We start from the raw sequence: 27355 nt of genomic DNA on the forward strand, positions 1-27355 counted from the left end.
TCTACTTTATTCCAAGTCTAGCTTTTTAGGCACGTTTTCAGAACCAAACCCAGGACATTACAGTTCCCAAGTCACATATACCCAAAAAACAGAAAGGTCCAGAAAACAGGAAGTCTGAGTGGAATGGGGATGGTGGAAAGCTTAATGTCAGTGATTAAAATGGGAGGCAAAATAGGAACATAGAACAGGAACTGATGTGAATAGAGTTCAAAGGAAACAATAACGAACAACTTGTTATTCAAGTTGAGCCCAAAATTTAAAACATTCTGGCTGCTGTTTTGCAGGAGTCTGCTCAGATCCAATTAAATCTCTGTTTCTACTCCAAATAATGCAGACCCGGGAGACAAGAGACCTGAGTTCAAGGCTCTGCTCCGCCACACGACGTGTTGTGACCTTGAATGATAGACATAGTGTGCTACAATTTCACTTCATCTGTCAAGTGGGGACAGCAAAACTCCCCTACTTCAGAACAGGGATGCGAGTCTTGATTCCTGAATATTTGCAAAGTGTTGAGATCTTAGGAGGAAAGTAGTAGTGGAAACATATTACCCAGAAAGATGATAAAAACTTGCATGCAGGAATTGCTTCACCCATTGCAGAAATGCAGCCACTTCTGGTGTGGAATCCAAAGGCAGTGTAAAAGTGTATAGCAACACAGCACACCAGCTTAGGACAATAAATAAATGCTAGTGTGGTGTTTAAACTATGCAGACTGTCTCGTCCTGGAATTTGAGTAGGATTCCATGATTAACACCCTAATGAGCCACATTGCTTGGGTCATTTAAAGCTGAATTGGACAAAGTACTGAAGTCTGAGCTGGCAGAGACACTCCTACGGTGGAAGACGAATGGACTAGATGACATACTGCTGCAGGTCTATTACAGCAGTCACGTCGACTTTTCCACTTTAAAAGAATGTTAAATGTCCAACACACAAGGTATTTTGCTACTTTCTAGCTGCCATATCTTTCTGTGGGCTCAGCTTATACCTTTAGGCTAGGATTTTTAAAGAGGCCCCGGGGAGTTAGGTACCTAAATCCCACTAAAATTTAGCAAGAGTTGGGTGCCTGGCACCTTTAAAAACCCACCCTTTATTCCTAATTGCGCAAGATATTTAGGGCCAGATTGTGATATATGTGCAGAAAAACCCACTAGTGAGCTCACATGCACAAGTCCAATACCAAATTATTCAAGACATTCAGACAAGGAAATCTGCACTGGGCCTCTAGACATCATGTTTATTAGCTCTAATTGCGTCTTGTGTTTTAACCAGGCCATAACCCTTTTCCAGCCTGGGTGATTTGCTCACTTAGCTGCAACCAACTGTTGGTTTTCCTAACCGGTTTTATTTGGTACTCCGGATGTGGTTTTGATCAGAACACAAGTCTAGTACAAATACTAAGTACAATTTAGCATCTAGTTAATGAACACCAGAGATTTTATTTTTCAGTAAGTAATGACAAAACACAGCTTCAAAATGGGAACCAACAGTAGATTAGAACTTTTTGCAGTAAAGTATCTTGAATTTCTTACCTCGATCATTTAAGATGCATCAAACCCACAGCTTTAAATGCAGCCTACTCTTGATTAAAGAAACCCAACCCCCTAAAAGGTAATCCGAACACGAATGTTGCTATTATAAGCTATATTAGTTGCCAAAGAGAACAGAACAGGGTACTTGCTCCAAGTTCTACATTCTAAAACTTGAACATTTACATGTCACAATAGGTCAGAACCCTATAGTATAAACCACTTGCTTTTTACACAGCATTGCTCACCTATGTTTCAAAACTACTCTGGCCCAAAATTTAAGAGGAATTTAAGAATGTGCACAATGGGCTTAGGCTTCAGTTGATACTGCGAGGGGAGAAGAGTCCTCCCCATATTTTGATTGGTAAATTGACAATCAGTAAATTAGGGGAAAAGAGAGCCTCAGAATTATATAGGAGTACAGTGTTAGCATGGCTTAGTGGCCAGAACATAGGACTGGGAATCAGGAACTCCCAAATCCTTATCCTCCTCTGCTGGTGGTTCTTTGTGGCCTTGAACATGTCACATAACCGGTCTCAATTTCCCTTCTCATAAAATGGAGATGATAATATTTACTTCCCTACCTCCTGAAGGTGTTTAGTTAATATTTGTAAAGGACTTTGACACTTGAATCTCTGATCAAAAGCCAATTGTGTTTTTCAACAGATTCCACTGCCATACATTCTAGCTACCATTACATTCTTTAAATGATATGTCAACATTTCTAGGCTAACAAACCATTCTCCCATCCCTCATACACTGAAGCTGTTTATTTATAAGAGGAATCTAGGTTATTTATTCCAGGGGCACAGTGCTGGGGACATCGTATAGCTGAGCTATTTGCTACATGGGTTCAAAAATGCATTAGTTCCTAAAGTTTGCAAGATTTAACCTCAGCATAATGTCTGCAAATTCCACAACTAATGGCACTCCATTGAGACTGCCCTGCCCGTTCCACGTTCAGCTCTGGGTTCCATCTGCAGGTGTCGTTCTTGAATGCAGCTGCCTAAATGTAGAGAGGGCTGCGTACTAGCCCAGAGATCCTGAACTATACATTGTTCAGTGTAGCATTTGGGATAATTGTTATGGGTTCTATAATAGTCTGTCAATATACTGGAGATGCATACAGGTAATTCCTCAAATGCTACTGGGAAGGGAATGGTACATAAATTGTCCACATGGATGAAAACAACTGCAGTGAGTTGTTACTAGCAAGTAAATACTAGGCTGCCATCTGGTGGGCATTAACTTTGACACATAAACCAGAGAGATCAGAGCTGAAAAACATCCATTTTTGTTGTGCCACCTTATCACTATAAAAAAAGTTAAAAAATTTGACTGTCAGTAAAAGTGGCCAGATTTAGAACGTTTTCCTCTCATTTTACTTCAGTGTAAACTGGCTAATTGTTTTGAGTTCTTTAGAAAGAAATCCATGGTTATGTGTTTTTGTTTTGCAGGAAGGAGAGAGGTGACTGGATGGCCCAAACAATTATTATCAAAACAGTTCACTTCTAGTTTGCTGCTTCAAATTCTTTCACACTGGGAGAAACTCAGAGGATGAAAGGGATAGGGGGATGGACGTCCCCTCTCAACCCTTAAAAATGGGTCCCGGTCAGGGTTGAAACATCAGAGAGGAAGGCATAGAAGTTTGCACTGTTAGCTGAACTGTACACACTGGGTGGATTAAACTTTTCAATCTGCAGCACCTTTTACAAGCACTAAATCTATTTAACAGAAATATGAAACCAAAGTTACTTTGGCACTCCTGACTCTATTGGTAAAATGGGGATACTCTTATTTACCAACCTTTGCAAAGCACTCTGAGACTCTAGGATGAAAAGCACTATTACAAGAATAAAACATTGACTGTCTCCATGCCCACTGCAATGTCTGCTGCCGTGCTTATCACTTTGCCACTGTCACTTAACCTTATAAATACTATCAATTTGGGAAATTTCATTTCAAAATTTACTCTTTTATCTTGGTGTCCTTGTATAAGCTTTCAAAATACAAACTCCAATGATCCAAACTGCCCCCTGAAATCAGAATTTATTTTTTCTAAATATCAACCACCGCCCACTGTCTATTTAGCTAACTGAAGTGTAGTAGTAGTGTGCACATCAATTTGGTTACACTACAACTATTGCAATAGCATATAAAAGTAATGTCAGTATGTTGGTAAATGGGTTTTGTATTTAACACTCGACGGTTTAATTAGCAAATAGGGGTAACTGGCTGCATGTTGTTTCTTTAGAAGTATTTGACCATATTATCAATGGACTTGATTTTCAGTTTGTCAGAGTATTCTCAATTTGACACTTCTTAGAAGTTAGCTCTTATAACAACATCCCTTTCTTTTTGGGCAGGGGGGAGAGGAAGTGTCACGGAAAAAAGGACTAAAACAAGCTTTATCTAGTTAAAATAACATCTCTATTTGTAAATTTCAAAATAGGGGCAAAATGCAGGACAATAACAAAGAATAGGGTTAGAGAGTAAAGAATAAGTGTCAAATTCCACAATCAAATACCACCATCAAAACTTATCCTTTTAATACAATACAGGACTGATGGAGCAAATGCGTGGCTGTTGTGTGATACAGTTCAGACAGCCTTACTTCACATAACAGATTTCTTTAATTAATAAGAAATCTACTTACAGGAACCTTATTTCCCCCAAAGCTGGGGAAAACAATAGGTGAATGCTAAGAACATAATTCTATTTCACTTATTTAAGTTAAGATTCTTGCTTATGCTTTTGATAAGCTCAAGTCATTTGTTTGTAGTAAGACAACATGTCATCTAGACTTTGGTAAACTGGTTGTTGTTCCTCTGAGCTGTTGCAGTAATTCTGCATCGATGGAAACTGCTTGTTCTGTGTTGACTCCTGTCCCAGTTTCTCAGGAGAGGATCCAAGCTTGTTCCAACTCTGGCTTTGGTAGTTATTGGCTTTCTTTTGACAAACGAAGTAATTGGAAGGTGGTGCAAATTCTGGATCTCGTTCATCTGCACGTTTCTTTGACCATTGTCCAAAAGTAAACTCTATTAGATAGGAAAAACATGGTAACAAACAAATTTTACTTAACAAAGATCATTTATGTTCCCTTCCTGTGAAGGAATTTCTCCTTCAACGTTTAACAGAAATGGAAAACTGAATTGCTTGAAATAATCTGCAACAGAGCCTTTCACTTAATTTCCTCAGTATTAAGTTGACACTCCACTTGCTTCAAACCTCAGGAACCAAATCACTTAAAATTTTAAAGACAACTTTTACCCTTTATCTTAAAGAATGTTGGTTATTTTAAGAAGAAAGTTGCTAGTTATAAGGGGAAGCCCACCTTCTAAATGAGATCAAAGCAGTAAGAACCCAAAAATATTAAAAAATGACAATTATGCTCGGGTAGTCAACAATGTCAGAATGTGCTATACCCTCCGGTGGTAGGCATTTTAACTTCTGTTACAGTCAATCATTTCCCATGACAAATTTTTAAAAGTAGCTACAAAATGATGTGACAACAGCTCAAGTTCACAATAAATACGTTTTATTTTGAAGATGAACTCAACAGCTTTTGACCCCATGTACAGTGGTACAGGAACCTGTCAACTGATTATAAGCTCCTGGGGGCAGGTGCTGTGGGTTTGTACAACATATAGCAAAAAGGGGCTCTAGTTCTGAAGACGGCTTTTTTACACTACTCCAATACAAATATTAACTGTAGCAAACAGAAGTTTCGAAACAGAGCAAGAAACTGCACATCTTACACTGTACAAATTGATTTACAAATCACTGATTTGTAACTATTTTTTCTAATTTTATTTGTAATTTAGGTCTATGCACTATATGTAGAGCAGTGGTTCTCAACAAGGGGGCCAAGAGCAGGTTTCAAGGGGTCCGCCACGCAGGGCTGGCATTAAACTTGCTGGGACCCAGGGCAGAAAGCCAAAGCCTCACCGCCTGGGGCTGAAGCCAAAGCCTGAGCAACTTAGCTTTGCAGGGCCCCCTGTGGCATGAGGCCCCGAGCAACTGCCCTGTTTGCTACCCCTAACGCCGGCCCTGGCTTTTATATGCAGATAAACCAGTTGTTGTAGCACAGGTGGGCAGTGGGGTTTTTACAGCCTGCTGAGGGAGTTTCAAAAGAAAAAGGTTGAGAACCCTTGACCTAGACCATCCCTGACAGGTGTTTGTCGAACCTGCTCCTAAAAACCTCCATGGACAGAGATTCCACAAGCGCCCGAGGTAATTTGTTCCAGTGCTTAAATATCCTTACACTTAGGAAATTTTTCCTAATGTCTAACCTAAATCTCTCTTACTGCAATTTAAGCCCATTACTTCTTGCATCTAGGAGTCCCGATCATAGCTCATGTCCCCATTGTAGTAGGTGCTGTACGAACACAGACTAAAAAAAAAAAAAAGATGACCCCCACAAGTATGAGCGCAGGGGGCTTGACTAACATTTTTTTCCCAAGTTATAGAGGGTGACAAAGTTTTTGTCAGAGTGCCAGAGGTCCTTACAATCTAACCACAAAGACAGAGCAAAGAATAATGACAAAAGATCATGTTGGCTAAGGGCAGGAAGGTGGGAGATGCACAGATAATCAGTAGGAGGGGAATACTGTAGACGGTACATGATTATATACGTCATCTGTTTTTATTTTATTTAACAACCAGGTGCCAGAATGTGAAGTGAGAGGCCTGAATGCTCTAAAGGAGTTAAGTACCTAATTCCCTAATTTAGGTACCTAAGACCTAGTTTTGGCTCCTGTGTGATGCACAAAACTGCTGCCTAAACTTCTGTGACAGGAGGTATAAACACTGAACCGGTAAGGAAGGGGTTAAAGAGCTGCTATGGGCAAGGCTGGCCCCACTCCTCCGGCCCTATAAATCATGTCAAGGATGGAATAAAGGGCTTAAAACCAGGAAGTTCCCAACAGGTTCTGGGCAGGTCTGGGAGAGAGCAGATGGCTGCTCTACAGTTCCCGAAGATGACTTCTGGAAGCCTTCCGGGAACAGCTCAGGGAGCCCCTCACCTTTTGCCTACAAGGAGACAACAACCCTGGGGTACTGGCCACATACAGTAGAATCAGCAAGGTGAGCCTAACAGGCAGTTGGTGGCGTTACCCCCTTCTGGGGTTAGGGAATCTGAGACCATAAACAACGGACTTGGGGAATGGGAGCCAAGAGTCACTTCAACATAAAAGGACTGTAACACAATTCGTATCATAGGGACCCCTACCTAGGCAGATGGGAGAGCCCTAAGGATTTTTCAGTGCCAGCCCAGTAGGAGGGGCCTGTCAACAGCCTGAGAACTGTGACACCACTGTAGGCACCTAAACTCACTGTCTAAATTTTCAGGACAACTGTCCCTAGGTACCTATGTTTCTGTCTCTGGCCATGTGCACACTGCCTCCCTCTAGGTATCTCCCACCTATGCCCCAGAGTGATTCAAAAACCAAGGGAAGATAGGCATTTGCCCACTTAAGTTGTGTGCAGGGCCTCATCTGGTAGACATGAGGGTGGTGCAGCCCACCTTATAAATTTTATCCCAGTGGTTAGAGCACTTGCTTGGGATGTGGGAGTCCCAAGTTCAATTTCCTCCCTTAGGCAGAGAGGGAGAAAGGAGTTGAACAAGGGTCTCCCACCTCTCAGGAGAGCACTCTAATCACTGCACTGTGGGATATTCTGATGTGGGGCCCACTGGCTCCCCTATTGAAGCTGTTTCACTGTGGATAAATAATGGAATGATTAGAGCAGGGGGAGCAGACCTGGAGTCTCTTACCTCCCGGGTGGGTGTCTTAACCACTAGGCTACAGAGTCTCTCTCTCTTGCTCTGTGGCTCAATGACTATTTAAGTATTTATCTACAGCGGATCAGTCACTGGGCGGGAGAGAGAGAGCGAGCGAGCACGCACATGTGCAAACGTATACAGCCCTCGTCAGCATTCCCCCCGGGCTAGGTTAGACAGCTCTCCATCTAGTGTGTTGCCTTTTGTGAATCACAGTCTAAGGCAGAGGTGGGCAAACTATGGCCCGCGGGCCACATCCAGCCCTCAGGACCCTCCTGCCCAGCCCCTGAGCTCCTGGCCCAGGAGGCTCGCCCCCGGCCCCTCCCCTGCTGTTCCCCTTCCCACGCAGCCTCAGCTCAGGGGTAGGGGGGTGGGCTGTGAGCTCCTGGGGCAGCGCAGCTGCAGAGCCCAGCCTGTCCTAGTGCAGCCGCACCGCCAGCCACCAGTGCTCCAGGCAGCGAGGGCAGGGGGCGTTGGATATAGGGCAGGGGAGTTTGGGGTGGTGGTCAGGGGCCGGGGGTGGGGGCAGGGTCCTGGGAGGACAGTCAGGAAGGATAGGAGGGATTGAATGGGGAGGCCGGGGGCAGTCAGGGAAGGGGGGTCCAGGGGCGGCCAGGGGACAGGGGGTGGTGGATGGGGCAGGAGTCCTGTGGGGGTGGTCATCAGGAGGCGAGAAGCATGGGGAGTTGGATAGGGGTCGGGGGCTGGCCTACACCTTGCTGTTTGGGGAGGCACAGCGTCCCCTAACCGGCCCTCCATACAATTTTGGAAACCTGATTTGGCCCTCAGGCCAAAAAGTTTGCCCACCCCTGGTCTAAGGTGCCTAAGTGCCTAACTCAGGCTTTGTAAATCCCAGTGTTGTTCCAGTGGTTTTCTAGCGCCTAGAGGTCAGGCGTTGTGTCACAATGTTCCTTCGGTGCTCTCAGGCCAGAGTACCTGAGATTAGATTAATGGCAGGGAGTGAGATGAAAGGAGTGAGTTTTGAGAAAGGATTTGAAGGACAGCAAAGTCACTTGGCATTCAGGAAAAGGAAGATGCTTCCATGTGTAACCACAGCATGAATAAAGGCATGGGAAGAGCGGAGGGCACTTGTACATTAATGATTGAGATATAAAGTTACTTCCTTCCTTCATACAGCACTTCTGTTCACTTCTCTGAAAAAGTTTGGCCAGTTAAACTAAGTTACCCTCATGTGCTGTAGTGGGGTTGATGTCACCTCATAATCAGAAGGCCAAAAGTCAAATATCATTTTTATTCAGTATAAATTAATATGGTGGTCTTAACTACATCACTTAACTCTTGACAATTTGATACAAATTGCTGTAGCCACATATTTAACTATACCTCATTAGGAGGGAGGGCCCTCACTTCAGTTCCAAATTTACTACTTTCTATCACACAAACACTTACACTTCTCTTGCATTAAGTTCAAACTGCTTGTCCACACCTTTAAGGATCTGCCCAACGCTGCCTACATCTCTCTCACTGTTTCCTCTTTTTCCCCTTTTCTTATCTTCTTACATGCACCTTTTTTCACAAGAATCATAGAACAGCCTCCACTTGCTGTGTGCCAAGAGCCTTTCTGCTTTTCCCTCAAATCCTTCCCTCAAAATTCACTTTGACCATGAAGCATTTTAGGGAAAGTGACCTTGCACTACTCCATCTGCCTCCATGGTGTCTGTTTATGTAATTTAGTGCAATACTCTACCTACTCATGCATTTAGAGTTTAGGCTCTTCTGTGTGACACATCCTGCCCATCTATACCACATCGTATAAAGTTACAGCAATTATTTTGTGTATCAGGATAGGTTACAAACTAAAATAATTCACACTTCAACCTTCCTCCATCAGTATCTTTGTAGGGAACCCAATAACCTGTGTCAATGGTAAAACTAGGATATGTTAACAGCAGCTGCTCATGTCATGGTCTAGGCTGTCAATCTCTTTCTAGGCTCACCATAAAGTAATGACAATGTAAATTTGACAGGGAAAGGGAAAGTATATTTCTTTACTTTTCAGCTTCATCATGTATAAAAATGACAGTAGTGCTGAGCCCATTAATAAACAGTGTTTTTGACTATACCATGCTACGTTTATAGTTCAGTTTTCTTACCTTTCCCTTTATCCCACTCTCGAACATAGGGCACACCAGCCTTTGTATCTTTTCTCTCCTGAATGATGACCTCCACTTTTCTACTTTCTGCAACTCTTGGAGCCACAGGGGCTTCTGGTTCAGCTGGTAGTGGTCCAATAACTGCTTCCTCTTCTTTTGAAAAAGGGAAAAGAAATTTGTTAACAGGATAAAAGTTTATTTTTCAAATATCATAGGATACATGACAAGAGCTACTCCACATTCACACTGATAACGTCTACAGCAGTTATCTAATCAGAATGAAATACATCTGACTGGGGAGGTGTTGTTTGTTTGTTTTTAATTTACTGTGTATTAGTTCAGAAGCCATAGTGGATAAGCCAGATAATCTAGAAATGAATCCACAACCCTTCATTAGCTTTTGAGTGTAAAAGAAGAGACTGCTGGAAACGTATTACCTAATAACATACCTAGGAATAGGCTGAGTGGTCTACTGACGATGGGAAATTAGGGAAGAGTGAAAATATCACTTGCATGTATCTCCGCTTCAGTGATCTTAGAAAAAAGTTGTGTTCTTATTCTTCTCTGTAAGAATAATACTTAACACTGATATACTACTGTTCTGCATTTCCAAAGTACTTTACATTTAAGCACTCTCTCATTACTGGGTGGTGGAAAGTACTAATTCTATTTGACAGATGAGGAAGCAGATAGCGTGACTCAATACCATAGATGGAGCCAGTGTAGAGCTGAGATTAGAACTCAAAAATTTATGTCTGCAAGTTGTGAAATGAGGCCACATTCCCTTTATATGATTTCTGACATTCACCTTTTTCAGAGCTTGTAACTTGAGTGTTGCCCCTAATTTGAATTTCATCCACCCAAAAACTCTTAATTTGAGTGTGGTGGCTGACCCATCAGAGGGTCTAGGCTAAAGCCTGAGTTGGTACAACTTAGCCACTAACACAACCACTCTGTGTAGCTTGACTGTGATTCCACAGTGTGGCCACTCTCACTCAAGTGGAGCTAATTTAAGTGTAGATAACTCAATTTAAGTCTGCAGTGAAGACATAATCTCATCATGCTCACCCACAGACTGCTGTTACTAGAGGGTACTATAACTCTTTTTTGTACCACCAAGTTACAAGTAAGCTTTGGAATGTGTCCATTTGTACATACTGAACCTTTTACTTAAAACAACTCTCACAAAAATCACATGGCAGAAGGGTTTTTTCTGCATACATAAATTAAGCTATAGGCTTAATAGAAAATGTATGTTGTGCACAGTCATCTGAATACAGATTCTGGCCCTTAATTACCACCTACAATCATTTTAATTTTATGAATATACAGTATCTGACATTCCTGACAAGATAGCTCTGCACAAATTGCTTGTATTTCTTCATACCTCAATTAATTGGCTATCTTTAAAATCACCATTTAAATACATGCAATTCTAGCTTAGAATGACCTGCATAATTCTTCCTGGCATGTGTGAACCTAAAAGGCAGTACAATGCACACAACACAACATTTGCCTCTCCACGGGAAGCACTATTTTTAGTATATATGATTTTATACCTATGTGCAATTAATTTAAACTGTTAATTTTTTCAAAGCCATATAATTCAATATATTCAAAATATATAATGTTGGTATTCAAACACAGATATTTCATCTGAGCAAAATATTTTTTCCACGATACTGAGGGAGAATGATTGTTTTAAAACAAAGATACTTGTTACAGACCATACCTTCATTTTCCAGTTTGTTTGCCTCTTCCTCTAGTCCATCGTCTCTTAGTCGCTTTATCTTTCTTGCTTTAAGTTTAGAAAGCCTTGTTTTCAGAACTGCCTTTCGTTTTTCCTTTAAATGTTCACGTTTAGTCCTTTGGTCTGTGGTCTTAACAGTAACCAAAAATGTTCATTAGTTAATCCTGCATTTGGTTATAATGAACTGTGCATCTCCTTCAATTATCCCCAGAAATGAACTGAATATCAGCTGCATTGTCTCAATGGGGAGGAAAATGACCCCATTCCTTGAATCCAAACTTGCACACACTACCAGGCATAATACTTACTGCCATTGGTTTAAGCTGTGAGCACGGTACAGTAACATTTGGCTAAGTATGCCAAACAAAACATGTCTCTGTTCTAAGTAGCTTGCTATAGAGAGGCATGAGGAAGAGATGTAAAGATACTTATTTCACATATAAGATGAAAACTTCAAGAGAGTAGAAGAAACAGGTTTTTCACTGAAGCTACACCTAACCTCAACTCAAAAGAAATCCATGAATGAAAAGCCAAAATGGGGGAAGGGGTTTATTTTAGGATTTCAACACTTGTTTTATGTATGTAACTTTGTACCTGTTCCTGCAACCCTTCCCCTATACTGATGGGATAAAAGCATTCTTAATATTATATTATACTCAGAAATTAATACAAAATGTAATAATGAAAAGTAGTTCTTCAACTTTAAGGGCCAAATTCCAGTGGGTAGGAGCCATGGCTGTGTATTTATCAAGGCTGCACATGTGCAATTATTGCAACTGTGCATGCAAGTGGCTATTCTGAAGTCTAGATATCCATCTGTTGACACAACTACAGTAAATATATGTACATGGCAACACTTTCTTGCATGCAGACCTCGGGTTACTTCCATTGAAAATTTATTTCTAAATATTTTGCCTTTCGGCATCAAGATCGTGAGTGGACAATTACAGGTGTCCATGCTCTGCAGTTCAACACCTTACACAAGTAGTTTTGGTTTTGCTACTATTTTCCAACACATTTACTACCCGGTATACAGTGCAAAGGTTCCAAAATAATATATAAAGATGGGGAGCCAAGGCTGGTCCCAGCACAGGCTAAGGATCTACTTTTAGCTTCATACCTGCTCTCTCAGCATTTCCAAAGTCTCCATTTGCTTATTTCTCTGTGCTCTATCACGAGCAAAGGCAAAGTAGCCAACGCCTAGTTGTCTGGCCTCTGAAAGGAACAATTTTCAACAGTTGGTTTCATCAGATTTACAGCTGCAGCAACCTTGAAATCACCAGGGTGTAAGTTATTGGAGAAAGACTCATTAGGTCATCCGGCCCATTGCCCTGCCTGCCAATAGCATTAGAGGGTTATGGCCAGTCTAGTTTTAATTGACTCACGTGATGACGCTTCCCAGCAACTTTTCTTAGGAGACTAGGAGGTTTTTTCCTGATTTATTTTTTCAGTCAGGAGATGAATGCATGCTATCCCTTTGTAAATTAAGTGGCTATTTCTAACACAGTTTAACAAGGTGAAAATATATTTATACTGGAGTAATTTTTATACTTAGAGGTAAATTACACCTTCTTTCTCTACAAACCATCCTACAGTGAAGATAAGCCATACAAAGGAACGAATATAAACCGTTTTCTCTAATGTCCTCATAATGTATGGGTCCCACAGGTTTCTTTAGGGCCTCTTCTTCCTCTCTTTCCCATTGCTGCCGCTGAAGTTCTCGTCTCATATCTTCAGACGATAGAGTCTTCACCTCAATGCCTTGTCTAGTGAAAAACAAAACCCAAACAAAGTGTAAAGGTTCTTTGGTATTGAACAATGGAAGTATGACAACGGCTAAGCCATTTTTAATTACTCATCAGGAGCGTGGACTTGGTTTGCGGAAAGCTAATGGAAGGCGCCAAGATACTACAGCCGTGAGCACAGTATGAGAATTTATAGTACATTGCAGAATAGAAGAGGGAGGAAAGGATACGATACCACATCTGGCAAAGCACAGTAAACTAATTCTAATTAAAGATCCTTAAGAAGAAGTTGATACCATTTTCATAGGCATTGTGAAGTCACTAATAACTGAAAATAGAATAAGTGGGAGATGACCAGTGCTCAACAGAATAGTCACCAAAAGCAGAATAACAGCAATACTTTCACCAATGTGAAGTGGATACAAAAACGTGAACAGCATTTATTTGTTTAATGTAAAAAATGAAACATTTAAATGAGCAACATCAGCAGCTGAGGGGGAAAATACTTTTATGTTTTTCCTTGGGAGGCAGAAACGGTTCTCTCCCCATTTATCTAGCTAAGTTAGATCAAAATATGATTGCAGACCACTTATCCAGGTGAACACAGAGAATGTACTTCCTAAGCAATTTTATATTCTTCATTCTGTTTCGAACTATAAAGAACAGGCTGTAAAATTTTCAAGAAGGAACGCTTACAACTCAATAATATAAGTGCTCAATTATGGTACATTTCGTTCCAATATAATTTTCATTTCTGCCATTAGTTTTATCAGAATTGCTATAATTAACTATACAACTGGAGTTCTAACAAATTCACTCAGAATGTCATGTATTGGACTTTATTAAAAACCTTAAAATCAGATCATCCAGGACAAAAAAATATAGATCTGCTGGGATTCTTTAGGTTTAAGGCACATTAAAATACAACTTCTATAGAAGGACCATAACTTTTAAAAAAATAAGTCAAGTTCCCGATAGGCTGCTAAATTAATTTAATAGACCTTTGTTTGTGGAGCTAATATGAGCCAATGCTCTACAATGAAGTTTTTGGATTTCATTAGCATTTTCCATCAGAATCTGAGCTTTAATAGTTTATAAAAATTCTGTGTTTTAAGTTTGGCATACATGGCCTCAACTCAGGTACCATTTAAAATGTGAATATGCCACACACTTTTCAGAGGATTAATTCAGTTGCCAGTGAAATAAAATAGCTTAGGACAAATGCATGTGTTCACAAAGGAAGTTTTGATAAAACCACACAAAAGATTGTGACACTCTAAACACACTGAATAAGGATGGATAGAAGTTGATGATTTTAAAAACAGAAAAGATTTTTTTAATTTAAATTAAATACAGGTTTATTTTTTAAAAATAAACATTTAAAATTTGATTTTTTTAAAATCTAATTTATCCAATGTTAAGGTCCAAACTATTAAAATCATTTAGATTAAATACAAAAAATAATATTAAGCAGTACATGTTTGCTGCTAAATTTTAAAGAAAGTCAGACTATGGAACTGGACCCAGAGTTTGCTGAAGTGCTAAACTAGTTTTTGACATCAGCACTCTCTTCTACAGGGGCAGAGAGAATAGTTTCTTTATTTCAGTTTTTTCAACTAGTTCAGTTCAATGACAAGCTAATTTAAAAATAAAAAAACCAAATGGAGTTGAAAAAACAGGAAAGCTTGTTTTTCTCTCCCAATCTATGAATAAAAACAGATCTGTTAGTCTTTAAGGTGCCACTGGACTCGTTGTTGTTTTTGTGTATAGACAGTGTATCTTCCTAGTTACCAAACAGCAGCACCAAATTCAGTGTAAAGGCTGATTTGCAAAGCATCATGTTTTAATCGTTACCAACAGTGATGAGTGGTGTGTATGTGTGTTGCCTTCCTGCTGCCTTTTAACATAATTTAAAAGTACAAATGCAAAACCATGATTCAAATTGGTGATTTAAATCAAGGTTTCCTGCTTGTTGATTTAAATCATTATTAGAATTGGTGATTTAAATCAATCCATCATGCACTGACTATTCTCCTCTTCTTTTTTTGGATACATTGGACCAAATTCTGCAGTTACACCAATGTCAAAAGACTTTGATGGCTTCAATGAAGTTAATCTCATTATACAACTCTGCCAAGTGTGTGTACAAACTCTCTTCCTGCCATAAAACACGTCTATGAAATCCTGTGGGAGAAAATACTTTCCTTAGAGAAGCCATACCTTTTCCCCTGAAGTTCTTTATCCATTTTAAGCAGATTTGGCAAATCCTTCTTCATACAGCGTCTAGATCGGCCCAAGGAATCCACATAATCAACCCTGTAATCAAAGTAACAAGAATTTCTCACAATTTATATTCTCAGATTTACAGAACTCTTGTCCAAAGGATACAAGTAACTGAATACTTTCCATAGAGAATATTCACATTCAGGGTGCTAAAGTTACCACAATCCTAACAGTTAACAAGCCTAGTGTAACAATTTAAAGGACACATTTTTAACAGGGTTTGTAACAGATACATCACATTGATATATTTTATTCAATCTCATTTTGAGACAGCTGTCTTCCTTCATGATAAGACAGTTTGAAAACTGTTTACAAGTTATGATGTCACGTAGCTCCCAAGTCAAAATAAAATTGAAAGCATAATATCTGCTTCCTGTGGTGAACATAATGATGCAGCACTGACTTCTCACACAAATATTAAATTGCTATAGTATAATGCAATTATCAGTCTGTGGCTCATTTACTAAGAGCTTCAGTGATCATTCAAGTGGTTTAACAAAAGCCTAGTAAATCAAGCAGAATGTTGTTCCTTTGAAGGTCCCTTTACATAGTGTACTTTGTGTAAAGCTATTTATCATAGTGAATGCTCCACTTAAAACTGTGAGGAGAATGAGAAACAGAGGTACTTACTGTTCACCAATGCTACAAAGAGTTCTTTAGCATCAAGTAGTTCTAGTGATACCATTTTAGGAAACTCAAGACATACAGCCAACAAAGTATTGCTGACCCAGAGTATAAAATAGTCCCCAAATACTAAACTTTTAAAGATTTATTCTGTCATTAAGTTATGCTTTTAAAATAAACATTAAGGGCACTGAGGGTATGTCTACATTGCAATTAGATACCCATGGCTGGCCCGTGCCAACTGACACAGGTTTGCAGGGCTTGGGCTAAGGGGCTGTTTAACTGTGGTGCAGACATTCAGGCTCGGGCTGGAGCCTGCCCTCTAGGACCCTGCAAGGGGAGAGGGTTCCAGAGTGCGGGCTCCAGTTCGACCCCAAACTTCTGCACTGCAATTAAACAACCTCTTAGCCCGAGCCCAAGTCAGCTGCCACGGACCACCTGGTGGGTCTAACTGCAGTGCAGACATACCCTTAGAGCTTAGTATTAGTGCCATTTATTTTTACCAAGTAAACAATACGAAAATTGAAAAAAATATTTCTATCTGTGACCTATACATAGCTGGAGAATAATTAGTAGTATATATTAATCCTATGGTAGTGCCCAAAGGCTTCCAATCAGATTGGAGCCCCATAGTGCTGAGACAATAATGTTCCTGGGGGCTTATCAGTAAATAATTAGAATTGTCTTTTTCATTTTACTGAGGTGGGGTGAAGACAAGTATTGAAAAAGTATATGGAAGGTGAACAGATTGGCTTACATTTCTGATATTTAAACTTGATAAGGGCACAGAATAACTTGACAGTTTCACCTTAGACCTAGTAGTATACCAGTAGCACATATTTCTTTCTGATTCTTCGCCATGGACACACTCCCCTTGTACGCTGTAAGAAACAAAATGACTATCTCCTACCTTAAAACTAATAAATTGAAAAACTGGAATGCTATTTTTCAGACTAGTTATTGTTGTTCAAACCTGATTACCAGGAGTAAAACCTCCATCTGCCTACGCTGTTTTCTTTATGAACAGACAGGAAAAAAAAAAAAAACCTAGCTAGCTAGGTTTCATAATTATTTACCGCGTCTTTGCTGAAAGATTATTGGCCGCCTGGAACTTAACTACAGAAGGGTTTTTATGGATAGTTTAAAACTCTGGAGCTTAAAGAAATGCTGGTAATGCACTGTCTTCCTCCATATAGAGAAAATCTGTACATTCAGTAATGCCAGAAACCCAAAACTACTGCTGCTTTGAAAGTCATGAGATCAGAGGAAATAATTACTTCAAAGGGGGCAGAGTTATTTCAATAAAAATTAGTCTAGTTAAAGAATGCTTCCATGCAGGACACACCAGATGTACAGTCTGCATCGATAAGAGGATCAGAACTCCCATAACTTCAGCAGGAAAATGTATGAGCCCTTTTAATATCATTCTTATTCATAGCACATTTTCTTGATCAATACATCTCAAAACCCTGGGTACTTAAAACAGCATCTATTGTGGGCCATCCGTTTAAAATACATTGTTGTGGAAGGAAATGTTACTTGCAAATTTGCTAGCAGTTTGAGAAACTTTGAACTTCTGGGTCTCTTTCTGGAAGATTGAAGGTTTTCCCCTTTCAATCTAAAAAGGCTCAGTTTAAATTTGTTACCTTAAGCACTAGGTAAGAATGATTTAGCTCTCATACAGCCCAGCCTCCCCCACACACTGAAACTCCTAGAATTCCCAAGTCCAGCTGCACTAAGCAAGTTAATGTTGCTGAGAGATGAGAAAGTAAGGGAAAATAATGTGTTCCATAAGGCATATAAATAACGTATTCTAATACCTATTGCATTCACCTCTTTTATAGAATAGCATTAAAAGAAAAATAACTGGTAGATTACCTAATTTAACATTTTGTCTCAGTGATCTTAAATGTAAAAAAAAAAAACCAAAAAAACCCCAAGAAGCTAAATTTTTACTATTTGACTTTCAAACAACTGCATAGGTACCAGATCGCAAAATCTTGATTGTGAATAGGAATGGCGTCTAAACTCCCCATTCCTCGCTTTGAAAATGTAACCCTCTTTTAAAAAGTAGATCAATCTACATAATCTGGTCTATATAATGGAAGCCTTTCCCTGAACTAGTTCATAAAGATCAATAATGCCTATGTGGTTATCCATTCCAAAGGAAAGAGTTGGATTTGAGGAGGTATCTTCACACGATTACAATGCTCTTAGTTTTGACAGAAGAAGAGAGACTATAATTGCATTTAGATAAAACTAAACTAAAAATTTCACACAGATTTTAAAAAACAAATTAATCTTAAACTATACACAAATAACCTATTCTACCTGGAGTCTTTCCTGCAGGGTAAGAAGACAAATGTGAAAAAAGTGCTTCTTAAAGGGAAAAAGTTATAATCACAAGTGATGGACTGGTATCAGTCAGAATGATTCCTTATTCAAGATGTTTTTTAAACTAGACTAAATGCACACGAGATTATCAAAAAATAAAAACAGATTTGTCAGACTTGTTCTGTCCATACAGTATTACCAACCATTCTTCACTGGGGTCTTTTGGGGGTGGTATTTCTATTTCAGGTAGTGTCTTCTCTTCATCTTCCTCCTGTTCTGATGTCTTTCTAGCAGCTTCACTCTCGCACAGATCTTTTATTTCTCTCCGTTTGTCTATGATCTTCTGAGCGAAATCCACAAGGTACAAATCCTCAGTTTCTTCATCTAGGGCAGAAAAATCAATTCTTAGATAACAGGCATCAAAAGAACACAACTGAGCAAGAAATCAATATGGAATAGCCAGAATCATAGCTGCCAACAATGCCCTTGACTATACTATTAGACAATACTTTAATCTCATCTACTGTCAAGAAAATTCAGCTATATGGGATGATTCGCATTTCTGTATGTAAACTTCATTTGTTTAAAGCAATTAATTACATATACCCCAGAAAAGAGTTCACAGCAACTGTGCTGACACCTTCTTTAAAAAAAAATAAAAAATCTTTATGCTAATTAACAGCTACAATACTAATTCAAGTCCTAACATGAAAAGGAAACTGGCAGTAACGTGAGTGTTAGGATAACCTTCTTTCTACCATTTGGAAAAACAGATTTAAAATTGCTAATTTTATTTTAGAGAGAGAATAAAATAGTTCTTTGACAAACTGTGAATATGAAAGAGATGAATGGGTACAGCAGGCTACTACATTCAATAGTTCAGTTTCCAATGATGGTGTTCATAGAGGACAATTACTTAAGACTGAGTGTAACATGAGGATGCATTTTGCACGTAGAATGCACCTAAGCAGTCACTTGAGTTCTCTTTCCAAAAGGGAGAAGAATGATGAGAGTACATTTTATACGATGGATCTTGCACATCGAAACTAGCGAAAGAGATAGCACTGAAGGATTAAACTGAATTTGAGCCTTTCTACTATTAACTGTCACATCACACAAAGGACTGGATGTGTGCTGAGAGGAAAGTGGAAGCATGTATATGGATTGGAGATTTTCAAAGCTGGGAAGTGAGAAGTCAGACCCTACTAGCTACTGGCATTCACACATGGACCAGCCAGTCACCTCCTCTCTTTCCCAGGTTAAACTCTTCATATAGTGAAAAGGAAGCATGCAGAAGCACAGATAAAAGCCAAGGATGTCAACATGACAAAGTAACTTTAGTTTTCTAGAGTTCTATACTAAGAAACCAGAATATATTTCTCTCACTTGATGATCAAACCAAATGATTCTCACATTTCTTTCCTAGGCTGGACTGTCCTTCAAGAAGTAATATTCTTTCCTTAGCACTGGCTTTTCTTTCTCAGCAAAAATAATGGTTATCAATTAGTTTGTATGCTGTGCCTCCAAAACGCGTATTTAGTGTAAAAGCTACATTTATTAACAGAAGTACTGTATTTTATAGCATAACAGCTGTCAACTATGAGACTGTTCAGGTGGCCAGCTTCTAGAGTGACCAAATAAAAGCAAGGTTTTTAGAATATATACTGGTTTTAGGCAGGTTTTGTTCACCTGGAAAGTCTCCTTTTGTCATCTTCTCATACAGCTTTGCTTTCTCTTCCAGCTTCTGCCTAAAGAAAAAGCAGGTTATATTTACAGTATGATTCCAAATACACCACAAACAGAATAGTCTTTCATTATTTAGGCTGCAATGGAATAAATGACAATAATGTTTGATATTTTCCCTTACAGATGAACAGCAAGAGTTTTTAACCAAACAATGGCTTAGGGGACACTGCAGGAAAAGCACCATTTTTCTTATACTGCTGAAGGTATCAGTGAAGTTATCAACTGTAGTAAGTGGAATCGTAGAACCCAGAATTCAGATCTTAAGAGCTAAGCAAAGGAGGAATTTTGTTTTAAACTGTAACTGACATTTCTAAGAACACAGATTCCTGATTAGTCTGTATTGTGAACAATTTTTAATAAAAAGTAATATAGTTCACCTTCAATGAAATGATCAAATAGGTAGCAACATATAAATGTAAGTATTGTACATCTCTGTAATTACAATTATCTAGATGAAATACCAAGATAAACTGTATATCAGCCCAGAACCTCTCTATGGTAATTACTTTCAGGCAACAAGATATGGAGCACAGCATAAAAGGCATGAGATACTATGTCTCAGAAAACACCATCTAAATCAGTGGTGGGCAACCTGCGGGCCACACGCGGCTCATCAGGGTAATCCGCTGGCGGGCCACGATACAGTGTTTACATTGACTGCCCGCAGCTCCCAGTGACCACAGTTCGCTGTTCCCAGCCAATGAGAGCTGTGGGAAGCGGCAGCCAGCACGTCCCTGCAGCCTGTGCTGCTTCCCGCAGCTCCCATTGGCCGGGAACGGTGAACTGCGGCCACTGGGAGCTGCAGGCGGCTGTGCCTGCAGACGGACAATGTAAACACTGTCTTGCGGCCCGCCAGCAGATTACCCTGACAGGCCACATGTGGCCCGTGGGCCGCAGGTTGCCCCCCACTGATCTAAATGGACACAGAAACCAGAGAGAATACCTTAAAACTAGCTCCTGGAATAGTTTACACCTATGTATTCATAAGAGATGGGGAATTTATTGCAGAGAACCAGCAGATGTCACATTTCCAATGCATATTTTAATTAAACAACTAACCGACTCAGGTCACTGACCTGTAATTTTCCTCAAAAACATATACATATACATACATATATATATATAAATAGGTAAGAGACAGTTTTCTGCAAAAATTATAAAAAAGTATTCTTTGGAGCACAAAATACTGATTGTGGTGTTTGTATCCATGCTTTTACTGATATGGAAGAAAATGCTTTAAAAGAAAATCTATACTCTGTCAAATTTCTGTGGATACAATCATTGAAGTGTAGATGTCACAAAGTGCAGCAAGTGGAGAGACATTAACAAGCAATGAACTAGTTGCAGCCCAGTAAAAACTGAATAGCTGCCACTTTTACCTGCATTCTGCTATTTGTATGATTTCTTTTATGCAATTTGTTACAAGTGTAAAGAAATTCTAGCAAGCGTTTGTTCCTCTTATTTATTTGTATTGCTGTAACTTAAAAATTACCTCGCTTTCTCTAACGTTTGATCTTCTTCTATCTTCTGCTCAACATCTTTCTCAGCTCGACTTGAAACCCCTGTGTTCTGCTTAGTCCAAATGCTTGGTTTCTGTGGAACATATGTTTTTAAAACACAGGATTTCAACCTTATTTGACCATTAAAAAAAAAAGAAAAGAAAAAAAAAAGAAAGGCTCTAGAGTTATTTATCTGCTTAAACATTCTTCATATAATCCTGCTGCTGTGTTGTGGAAAGTAGCAGGTGCGTCTTAAATTTATGACAGCACAGGAAGGAGAACCAACAAAGGGGTTAACATGAGTTTATGATTTTTTTATTTAAAAATTTGGAACACAAGTTTTATTCTTGAGCAGCTATAAATAAAGATAATAGTTGCTTACTGGACATATTACTAAAAGGAAAGCAAATCTAAGAATAATTCATATTTGTTCTTGGAAGTGAAGATTATCAGGAAGAATGATGCCAAAGACTTAGTGTGAGGAGTACTGATTCAAGTATAGTGTACAGTATCTCTTATATTCTAAGAGAACTTGTGTTCTTAATTAGATAAGGTCAACAAAAATAACTTTTATAAAACTAGTCACTGACATTTTCATACAGAATTACATAGCCAATTATGGGATTGATATTTTTCAGTGTTATAACCTATTAATTTCTTCAAAATGGCACATAATTCTGATCTTTTTGCATAGTTCTTCCAGATGTTTATTTCTAGTTCTACACATAACATAGTAACAAGTCTGATTTTTTGCATGTAAAGGCAAAAATGCTGCATGGTCTTCAAACACAGCAATAATACTACAGTCTACTACAAGACAGCCACAAGATCACACAAATTCATTTGGTCTGAATGTTAAAACAAAGTCTGAATGGGACTGAAAAGTCAGGTTTATGCAATATGTTATTTTAGGAAAAAGAACAGAGGTTTTAGTGCAGTAGAGACTGAAGTATAAGATTGCAGTGCATCTGATATTATTTCCCCCCATATAAATGAATAGGAGCTGATGGCCGGGCATTTTCCAGGAAGGTTCACTGACTCTGGAAAGTGCTTTCCTAGTCCAACTGATCATGGATTTATCAAAATTCAAAGCTCACTTTTTTCTTGCTGGCATTTAAGGAGGTTGGGGCTCATTTAGATTAAGAGATTATTTAAATACAGCTTTGCAGTATAATTGAACGGTTAGTTTTGATTTTTGTGAGAGAGACTCAACTAGAAATGAGTCAATAGAAATTTGATAAATAAAGCCATCACAACTTTTGTCCTACAACTGTAAACGAAACACTGTATTAATAACTTTTTACATTTTCTAATGGCTTGTTCTTCAATTCTGGGCAATGCCTAGAAAAACAAAGAAAAACAGAAAAATAATGAGTAAGGATGGATATTTTATTTCTACCTTGTTTGTTGTTTGGGGTTTTACAGAGACTCCAGCATCTTTCAGAAGTTTTTCCTTCTTGAATTCTTCTTGCTTTCGGAAGAGTTCAGCCTTTAAATCTACCAACTACATCAGCCACCATAAAAAACGACAAAAGTCATTTTAACAAAATAATTAGGAAATTTCTAGAATCTTATGTGAGAAATCAAGAGTTTACTTACACATGTAATAAAATAAACTGATTGCTTTTCTGATGTAGAAAATAGGAGCAGTGATTTGAACAGGAAGAACTTTGTGACATTTGCAGCAATATGTAATCCAAAATAATGAGACAGAACATAATTTATGATTAGGTGGTTAGATAAGTTAATTAAAAGCTTGCATTTATATTACTGATCCTTCACTCCATAATGGAAAATCTGCAGGAACAAAATGGGCATAATCCCATACAAAGTTTTCAGCAACCACCTTTGAGCCAAAGACTGTAATAAACTAACAATAGTTTGTTTTTAATTTAAAAAGTAACCCCTAAGGAGATTTGCTGGCAAGCAAAGCTTTTTTTTTTTTAATTATTATTATTATTATAAAAAGGAACTAGCTGATAGACATAAGTCTTTATAAAAAGTACCTTCTTCCCTGCTGCTTTTAGACTTTCTTTTTTATACATATGAATATGTAACTCCCATTGGTATTAATCATCACCACCACAAATGTTAATTATCAAGACCCACATTCTCAAAGGTATTTAGGTACCTAGCACCCATTGACTTAAATGAGAGTTAGGTGTCTAAATACCTTTGAGAATCTGGGCCCAAGAAACTTCACTCAGCAGGTTCAACTTTTGAACAATTGCCTTCAGGAGTGTGGGAGTCCCTTTTTAAAACAAAACAAAACCCCCAAACAACCAAAAAACCATTTATGATCTGATGGCTTCTTCAGCCAGTCCTCCAGTAAACTGATTTCTACAAGAAATGTAACTAGGCTGTTGGTTGTCCTTGGTATTAAATGTTTCAGAGTAGCAGCTGTGTTAGTCTGTATCTGCAAAAAGAAAAGGAGGACTTGTGGCACTTTAGAGACTAACAAATTCTATGAATGCATCCGATGAAGTGAGCTGTAGCTCACGAAAGCTTATGCTCAAATAAATTTGTTAGTCTCTAAGGTGCCACAAGTCCTCCTTTTCTTGGTATTAAAATTTGCCACAAACACAATGATGCTAACCAACCAAGCTTTTCCTAAACTGTCAGAAGTACTGATGCAAAAGTTCATTAAATGTATGTTTTGGATACAACCCTATTTATTTTCATTGCTGTGTTTCAATTAAATTGCTAGATTATCCTGACACACAAAACGCTGATAGTTTCACTCCATTATTTCTATTATTAATGTTCTATCTAAGACTTCGATGAATCAATGAAAGATGCTTAGACTATAAACAAAAGTATACCACAGAAAATAAACAAACAGCAAAATGCCACCTTATTTCAGGTTATGTTTAAGTCCTGACAACCTCTTAGGTATGAATGAAGTTACCTACTGCTTTCATGTTTGGGACTTTTACAGAAACTTAATCTCCCATGAAGGATGCTCCATAAACAAATGTTTAATAGGAATGTCCCACTTAACCAATCTTAATTCCATTTAAGCACACCCTTAACAGCAAGGGAATATAACAAGTTATGGGAAATCAATGAACTGTACCCTAATGCCCACAGAAGGCATTTCCAATGACAGTCAGAGACTATGCATCTTCACAAAACCTCCTTCTGCCTCCAAAAAAAAAATAAAAAAAATCAGGAAATACATTCACATTCTTCTCCTTCACAAAATACTCAGGCTATATTTAGGGTTTGTAACATTAGCAAATTCAATACTGACATAGATGCACAAGTTAAGTGTTCAGTGTGCTGTGTTTGAAGGGGGAAGTGTAAGGTCACGGCTACAACTGCCATGCCAAAGCACAGCAGCATCCCTCAGAAAGACACACTTTGAGATAAGAAAAGGAGTACTTGTGGCACCTTAGAGACTAACCAATTTATTGTGCCACAAGTACTCCTTTTCTTTTTGCGAATACAGACTAACATGACTGCTACTCTGAAACCTGACACTTTGAGATATTGAGAGACACTTTGAGATAAAGTATTTTTTTCACATTAGGGTTTATTTTTTATTAATAGGGTTGAGGTGTTAGGGGTGAGGCAAGAGACAATACCCCATGTTTACTCCATGGCATTTTATTTTCTCATGAAGGTTGGAGAAAGACTATTCTGAGATGCTGTTGAACCTTCTGTATTTAGACCAACCCAAGGATTATATAACTTTGTGGCTATGTAACGGGGCACACAGACCATTTTACAGCTCTTAAGGGAACTCTCATTGTCCAGTAGCACCTCATCCCTGTTTCAAACAAACACACTCAATAGGTAGAGGCAAAGAAAGATCATCAGCTGGAATATACAAGGCACAGCTGTTTCTCCAGACCAACTCTACATGGGGTGTAAAGTAGCTGTGTTCTTACCCAGACCCAATCAGGATGAAGAGATGAGTGCTGCAATTCTCATATATATCCTCTCAGAAAGAGGAGTTACCTGGGTAGGAGGAAAGAATTCCTAGAGGGCTCTTAAAAACTGGGTAAGTACAAGTTTTGCTTAATTTAATTTGTGTTGCATGTAAGTGTGATTACCAACTACAATAAAATAGCTCAGAGATACAAAATCATTTAAATGATCTGTAATGAACTACAAACCAACTGAATAAAAACCCAAGGGAACTTTCCAGGAGGAACTAAAACTGATGTGAAGGGGCTTCTGTTGTTCTCGCATGAACCTTGAACATCTTATAAATAGTTCTAAAATCATTTACTGTTGCTGTAGTACATGAGAAAGTAGGAGCTTTTAATATTTGTCCTACTAGACACCCCCCGTCCCCCACTAATGTTTGCACCTTGGTAACACCGTATGGTGTCATCTTATGATGCACCACACCACTTTAATCTCTCTCTCTGTCTTCACATAGCAGAATCACTGCACCTACTGACTCCAGCCAGGTGGAGACTAGCCATTCACATACCCTGGCCGAAAGGGGATGAGCTGGTGCTGTACAGCCACAACATGATGGCATTTCCTGCACTGTGCAGAACCTTGGCTCTGATGCGCTCACACCGCTAGGAGGAGCGAGGCCTTGAGACAGGCTTGTAGGGCCATGAGCAGCTAGACCAGTGGTTCCCAAACTTTAACAACCCGTGAACCCCTTTCACTAAAATGTCAACTCTTGTGAACCCCCCTCCTAAAAATGACTAGTCCCAGGGATTTTCTCCTTTACTTGAGTACAAATTATAAAAGGAGTGATCTTGGAAATATAAAATTTGTTTTTATTACATGCTTATTACACGCTAGTATCTATCATTACAGTATTTTTATTACATTATGAAAACAGCAACACTCTTCCAAGATCTCACTTTTGTAGCCTGTATCACTTTGAATAAGCCTGTTATAAGACAAGGCTCCTATGTTTCATCAAGGAGCATCACATGTGAAACGGCAGGAAGGTATTTAAGAAGCCAGCTCAGAGTTCCTCCTACACAAGCATTCAGGTCTTGAGCGGTCCAGGCAAACAACGCACATTACAACAAAGTTTAAACTTGTTCTTCATAATAATTTTAAAAATACTAGCTGCCTATTTAATTTTAGAAACGGCAAAAAAAATATCCACCTCCCTTTCCATTTCTTATAAGGCGTCTTGACATTTAAATCTCCTCAGGGTGACAGTGATGCTTGCTTTGATCTGCTTAGCTCTTGGAAGTCCAGGGGCTGCGGGCGGCTGGCCCCGGGCTCCCCGGAGTCCCTAGGGACAGCTCTGCCCGCCATTAGGGAACTTTCCCCGAGAACCCCCTGTGACATCTCACGAACCCCAGTTTGGGAACCACTGAGCGAGACCAAGCTGCCCTGCTCGCCCCAGGGGGCGGGTTTCTGCAGCACCTCGGGGGAGGAGAGCGACTACAGTCTCCCCCCGGCTCCAGTCCCCAGCTGGGGGAGGAAGCCGGGGGTGGGGGGATCTGTCTGGGGAACGGAGTCGGGGCGGGGGCGCAGCAGGAACCAGTCTAGGGCATGGGGCTATCGGGGAGGGAAGAGGCTAGAGACCTACCCAGGAGACACAGGGAGAGACCCGCCCGGCTGCCCCCACCCTGGCCAGCAGCACTCACCGAGGCGACTGTGACCTCCAGGGGCTTCTTCCTACGGTCCATGGCGCCTCTGCGCCGGGACAGGGGAAGCGGATTACGAAGCCCGGCCCCGGCCCATAGACGGCCCACAGCCCGGCCCCGCCATCTTGCCGTAAAGCGCAGCTGAGCTCAGACCGCCTGTATGATTGCGACAGTGCCGTGAAGCGCGAACGCGAGGGGCGGCTGTTTCTCCGGCGCCATGAGGGGGAGGTCAGCGCGGGTGGCAGGTGCGGCGGGCGCTGGCACGGCCTAGGCCCACACGGTGGTAGGGAGCAGCCCTCAGCCCCGCCCGGCCGTCCGCGCCGCCGCCGCCGCCTTGTGGAGGGATCCGCCACGCTCCTGCGGCTGCGCTCGAACT

General features: G+C 39.8%; 1 protein-coding gene across 2 annotated transcripts; it reads right to left on the reverse strand.

Annotated features, from left to right (window-relative positions):
- Positions 1-1414: 1414 nt before the first annotated feature.
- Positions 1415-27355, reverse strand: CCDC174 (coiled-coil domain containing 174). Of its 2 annotated transcripts, none has more exons than XM_084635500.1 (11): positions 26980-27355; positions 22803-22907; positions 21397-21497; positions 19848-19906; positions 18362-18542; positions 15138-15233; positions 12802-12938; positions 12293-12387; positions 11155-11302; positions 9423-9572; positions 1415-4567 (listed from the first exon to the last, which is right to left on the reverse strand). In XM_084635500.1, the coding sequence occupies exons 1-11, from the start codon at positions 27019-27021 to the stop codon at positions 4293-4295; spliced, it is 1389 nt and encodes a 462-aa protein (XP_084491626.1). In that variant the 5' UTR covers positions 27022-27355; the 3' UTR covers positions 1415-4292. The 2 variants fall into 2 exon arrangements, with proteins under 2 accessions (XP_084491626.1, XP_084491625.1); XM_084635499.1 differs by having other exon boundaries at positions 9423-9575; positions 26980-27347.

This window comes from Lepidochelys olivacea, assembly GCF_965140295.1.
Source record: "Lepidochelys olivacea isolate rLepOli2 genome assembly, chromosome: 7".
NCBI classification, from domain to species: Eukaryota; Metazoa; Chordata; order Testudines; family Cheloniidae; genus Lepidochelys; species Lepidochelys olivacea.

Excerpts from the sequence above, each read along its gene's own strand:
- CCDC174 (XM_084635499.1), bottom strand. The coding sequence starts at position 27,021 with ATGGACCGTAGGAAGAAGCCCCTGGAGGTCACAGTCGCCTCG. Across the intron at positions 9,576-11,154 it reads AAACAAACTGGAAAATGAAG|AAGAGGAAGCAGTTATTGGA; the intron begins GTATGGTCTGTA and ends CTTTTTCAAAAG. Across the intron at positions 4,568-9,422 it reads AGAGTGGGATAAAGGGAAAG|AGTTTACTTTTGGACAATGG; the intron begins GTAAGAAAACTG and ends CCTATCTAATAG.